The 5624-nt window shown below is 34.8% G+C and overlaps 1 protein-coding gene across 1 annotated transcript; it reads left to right on the top strand.

The window, feature by feature from the left end:
* The first annotated feature begins 2873 nt into the window (after positions 1 to 2873).
* On the top strand, positions 2874 to 3881 carry LOC136849430 (uncharacterized). Its single transcript, XM_067122784.1, has 3 exons — positions 2874 to 3162; positions 3298 to 3406; positions 3746 to 3881. The coding sequence occupies exons 1-3, from the start codon at positions 2874 to 2876 to the stop codon at positions 3879 to 3881; spliced, it is 534 nt and encodes a 177-aa protein (XP_066978885.1).
* Positions 3882 to 5624: the final 1743 nt, after the last annotated feature.

Raw genomic sequence — 5624 nt, 5'->3', positions numbered from 1 at the left:
ACATATGTAAGATACTCGACATAAACAAAATTCTCTCTCTCTCTCTCTCTCTCTCCAGTCGCGTGATTTATACGCATGTAAACTTATACATCCTTTCTATCAGCGCATGGATGAGAATGAAAGACACAGAGAAGGGTCGCAAATATCAAATGTATAAGGAAAAACAGAATTAATATCAACTGAGAATATAGAATATCAGTTCATACAATATTCAAGAAAGATTCTAAAGTAAATACACAACAATATAAAGGTGTAAATAGTGGTAACTACTAGGTGTAATACCGTTCGAAACTGAAATTCGAACTTTAGGGGAAATATTATTGATAATTTAATATTCCAGTTTAAATGTTTTTTTTTTTTTTTAGAGAGTATTTATAAGTGACTATTAAAACTGTCGTCGAAATAAAATCCTTACCCGTAATTGAGTCACAGTTTTTCCAAGATTGCTAGGATATAATTATGGAATCAAGAGGGGAAAATTAGCCTTATCAATAGTGATAACTGCATTAGAGTCACAGTCACGTATGGTGAAATAATCCATTGTCTTAAAACAGATTACGAAAAGATTTTTACCACTGGTTAAATGTAGATAAAATATGGAAGTGCAACTTGAAAAATATATTTTAATTTGATTTTTGACAAAAATGACAAAGCATTATATATAAAATATTTCAACAAGCAAAAATTTAATGGAGAATAATATTTTTTTTCCTGGAAACTTAATATAGAACGAAAATATAAGGATCGGCAGAATCTCTAAATAAAATATTTCAAGAACTCCTTCATGAAGTAAATATTTGCTGGACGTGGAGAACACAAACGAGGAGGAGATGACTGTCATTTTAACCTTGAAATTCCTACTGGATGCAGCGCGTGAGGATATAAGACGGGCAATTAAAACGCTGAAGGATGGAAAGAAACCGGGAGTTGATGGATTCCAAGTGATATGCTGCAGTGGAGTTGTGGAAGTGTTATTGAAAGTCCGGATAAGGGAAAGGTTCCGGAGTAGTTGGCGAGATTGGTTTTTTGTATATATTTAAAGGTGATAGATTATGTCATATAATACGGCATAACGTTAGTTTAAAAAGAAACCCAATCAGATGACAGAACTGTTAATGTTATATGAATACTGTGATTTTAGAACTAAGGAGAGGACACGCGTATAAGACGCTTGCTTTGAAACAATTCTGTGAAAAGGTGTACATTGAAGGGGGAAATGATTATGATATATCAGTGTTTGTGTGTGTTTATGTGTGTGCGCGAGCGCATTTGCGAATAACCGTCAGTCTATAGGGCACAACTGCGACGCGCAAAGAGGAAAAATTCTTCTGAGGATATGATGTTCAAAAAAATTCACAGTTTTATCGCCTGAGGATATAGAATAACTTTCTCCTTTGGTTTGGGAATATGACTAGTAGAAAAAATCATTAAGATTCAAACTTCTGCTGTCATGGCACTAATTCACACAAGATTTGATAAAATGAATGGATAAGTCTATATCAGTTTTGTTCAAGCATTAAAGCTGAGGTTCGTATTCAAATCTGGACAGAAGTATTTTATCATATAATTCTGTTTTTGGTGTTAGTCACAAGGTAAAGTGAATTCTGTACTAAGAGGTATTTGCTTTTTCAGCAATATTCATATATATATATATATATATATATATATATATATATATATATATATATATATATATATATATATATATATATATATATATATATATGTATGTGTGTGTGTGTGTGTGTGTGTGTGTGTGTGTGTGTGTGTGTGTGTATGTATGTGTGTGCGTGTGGGTGTTTAAGCTTCTAGCATTGTTAGTATCTTCTACAATGTTAGTTAGATACGACGAGAATAAGATGAAGTAATTAAAACTATCTGAAATTAAAAATCCTATTACCGTTGGAAAACTAATTAGAAAGGTGCAGCGAGAGAAAACATTAAAAAGCAGATCTTCTTCCGTCTTCTCCGAAGTAAGTGAAATTACCGGCACAGTTTGGCTCGTTAGTGTGTTTTTCTCCATGTGTCTCTACAATATTTTCTAAATATTTCACGAAAAATGTGTCTAGAATTTCTTGGTAGTAAACTTTGTTTCCTTTTCCTCTCAGTTTTATTTTATATTACATGGATTGGTTAATCTCGCATATTCATAATTTATCTAAACAATAAAGATCACAATGTTTATAAATATTAACAATAATCTTAGTAAAATACAACTTGTAATGGTCTCTTTGTGGTGGTGTAAGACAATACTGAAATTGGAAATAATATTTCCTTGTAGAAACAGCCACTGATTTACTTCCATCCTTTTCAAGTGTCTGGTGCTCTCTGAATTTAGTTATTATCATAAGGTGGTATATGGCAGTGAAAATTATGTCTCCTCATGAAATGCCCACATTCAGGTATGTGAGATTACATACTGTTCCTTTACCTTCCGAACTTCTGCAGCAGATGAACACATGTGTGATGATAATAAATTTAGCAACAAGGTATTAAGGAAATCTAGACCATTATTTGGTTTACTCTGCAACGCCCAGAAAATTCCGTTTTTTTTTTTTTAGTGACGAGGGTTAATGGTTTATTCATTCATTTTATAGGATAACAATGAATTTTTCCTGATAGTGAGAGCTAAGGAGAAACCCGAGCGCGAAATACTTAATTTCCGCATTAACTATTATGTCACCGCAGCGAAACATAGATTCGTTAATAAATAGTATGAGCTGAAGAGTAGGAAGAGTTCAAGAGGGCCTATTCGGGATAGTGTTGGTTCCCCCTTTGTATATTCTAATAAAGAGACTATTAGGACAAGGGATGGCAGTATTTGGTACAGAAATCCCAATCCCAGATTGCCTAGAATTTCTGCTCCCCACGTAATGCCACCAGGATCGCTGACAGAGGAAACCAATACAAAGAAAAGTGCAAGGGAATTGTTTGAGCTCTTCATTCCAGATGATGAGCTTGCTGCCATGACTGTCTTCACCAATGACAAGATACATGCTCTGAGGGTGAGGTATAAGGATTTCTCACCCACTACAAACCTAACAAACATCGCAGAACTCAAGGCTCTGCTTGGGATCCTCGTCATGTCTGGCATCAAGCAGGACAACCACGTGTCTACGCTTCAGATGTGGTCAACTTTTGATGGCTGTCCCCTTTATCGGGGTACAATGTGCAACAGAAGATTCTGCTTCCTGATGAGGGCCTAGTTGCGGTTCGACAACTCTACAACATGAACCCAAAGAGTGGCACTGGACAAGCTGGCATCCATCAGGACACTCTGGGATAAATTTGTTACAGCCTGCAAGACATGTTATGTGCCAGGACCACATGTCACCATTGATGAGCAGCTTGTGCCTTTCAGGGGAAAATACAGTTTCAAGATATATATCCCCAACATGCCTGCAAAGTAAGTATTATGGCATTCCATTATATTATACAGTGTAACTTATGAACTTTGATTTTTTTCTATTAACTTACCTTGTTTTTTTTATTTACTTTTGTATCATTCCAATACATATTTACTTGTTATTAATTGTAACTTATTATTCATTGTGAAGTTTATTTTTAATATCATTTACTTACCTGTTATTCTAGTACATATTTACTTGTTATTAGACATTATAATTTTTTTTACATAAATTTACTTACCTGACTACTAAAAATAAATGATTTAATGTGCAGCAATTGCTTATTTCTTTAAAATTATTTAGATTTATACTAAACTAAAATAGTCTTTGTATTACAGATATGGCACGAAAGATTTAATGATGTGCGATGCTGATACACATTTTATGTGTAATGCAATTCTGTACCTGGGGAAGGGTACTGTTGACCTTGCCCAGATTCAAGCCTCTATTTCCGCTTTGGCGATGAGACTGTAACTAACTGACAATTGGTTTAGCACCTAGGAGGAGCAGAAACATCAAAGGAAACGTCTTGACTTTGTCAGCACCATCAAGGACAACCTTACCTCCCAAAGCCACTGTCTGAGATGCAGATTAATGTTGGAGAGTCAGTGGCCATGTTCCATTATGAGAAGAACATAACTCTTGTTTGTCACCAGGCCAGTACGACAAAGAAAGTCCAGCTCATCACCACCATCCACCATAACCCCACAGTTATTGAGAAATTCAAAATGGATATTCAGATGTTTTATAATGCTACCAAGGGAGGCGTAGATACTTTTGACCAGCTGTGCACCAAGACTTCCTGCATCAGGAGTACACAAAGATGGCCCATGTGTTTTTCTTAAACATTGTCCACCTTTCTTACATTCATCTATCCTTATCAAATGCAGACAAAAGGTGGAAGGACTATGACAAGGAAGGGACTTTGGCATGGAGCTGGCTGATGGGCAGATCTAGACAGTGGTCTCTTTTAGCTACACTCCGAAACCTTGCCCTGGAACTCAGGTACTGTATCTGATTTGCTCTATATATAATGTACAGGCCGACATCAACCCTGTAAGCTCTGAAGTTGAAGAAGTTGCAGGCCTAAAGAAGAGGAACAGGTGTTTACCTGTATCCAAAGGCCTCAAACAAAAAATGGCGGGTCACCTGCATAAAGTGCAAGAAATATACCTGCCTGAACCACTACCATATCATCTGTGACTGCTGTGAATAATAATGAGGTAAGAACAAAAACCATTGTTATTCATTTCAGGAATTTATATTTTGTATTCCAAACAATTTTGATGGTCATACATTGACTTTTGACTTGGATATACGGTAAATACCATAAGTCTATCAAAACTAAAATTCATTTGTGACACCTAGCAACTGCTCATATTTTCTTTTCTGTACCTTTTTCTTATTCTAGAATGCTTATACTGTATTTACAAACTACTTAGTGGTCATACACTGACTTTTGAATAACATATATGGTAAATACCACATGTCTCTCCAAACTTGAATAGCCCTCTAAGGGGAAATTTAAAAAGAAAAATCATTCTTGACACCTGGCAACTGCTCGTATTTACTTTTTTGGACGTTTTTCTTATTCTAAAATGTTTGTTGTATTCGCAAACAATTTTATATACATACACTGACTTTTGACTGTACCTTATGGTAGTACCGTGTTTGTCAAAACTTGTCACCTCTTTCAGAAAAATTTTAAGAAATTAATTTTTGACACCTGGCAACTGCTCAGATTAATTTTGTCCTTTTTTATTGCTCTAGAATGCTTATATTGTATTTACAATCAATTTGGTGGTCATACAGTAAACACATGACTAAGATATATGGTAAATATCACATGTCAGTCAAAACTCAAATGGCCATCTCAGAAGAATTTTTTTGAATTCATTTTTGACAACTAGCAACTACTTAGACGTACTTTTCTGGACGTGTTTCTTATTCTAGAATGCTTATATTGTATTCACAAACAATTTAGTGGTCATACGCTGACTTTTGGCTAAGATATATGGTAAATACCACTTGTTTGTCAAAACTCAAATGTCCCTCTCAGAAGAAATTTTTTAAAAATTCAGTTTTGACGTCTAGCAACTGCTCAGATTTATTTTTATGGGACTTGCTTCTTATTCTAGAATGCTTATATAGTATTCACAAACGATTTGGTGGTTATACATTGAGTTTTGACTAAGATATATGACAAATACCTTATGT

Source organism: Macrobrachium rosenbergii, chromosome 2 (assembly GCF_040412425.1).
Source record: "Macrobrachium rosenbergii isolate ZJJX-2024 chromosome 2, ASM4041242v1, whole genome shotgun sequence".
Lineage (NCBI taxonomy): Eukaryota > Metazoa > Arthropoda > Malacostraca > Decapoda > Palaemonidae > Macrobrachium > Macrobrachium rosenbergii.
Note: the sequence above shows the minus strand (reverse complement) of the source record. Positions and strands in the feature narration are given on the sequence as shown.

Excerpts from the sequence above, each read along its gene's own strand:
- LOC136849430 (XM_067122784.1), top strand. The coding sequence starts at position 2,874 with ATGCCACCAGGATCGCTGACAGAGGAAACCAATACAAAGAAAAGTGCA. Across the intron at positions 3,163-3,297 it reads TGGCTGTCCCCTTTATCGGG|CCTGCAAGACATGTTATGTG; the intron begins GTACAATGTGCA and ends AATTTGTTACAG. Across the intron at positions 3,407-3,745 it reads ATCCCCAACATGCCTGCAAA|ATATGGCACGAAAGATTTAA; the intron begins GTAAGTATTATG and ends TTTGTATTACAG.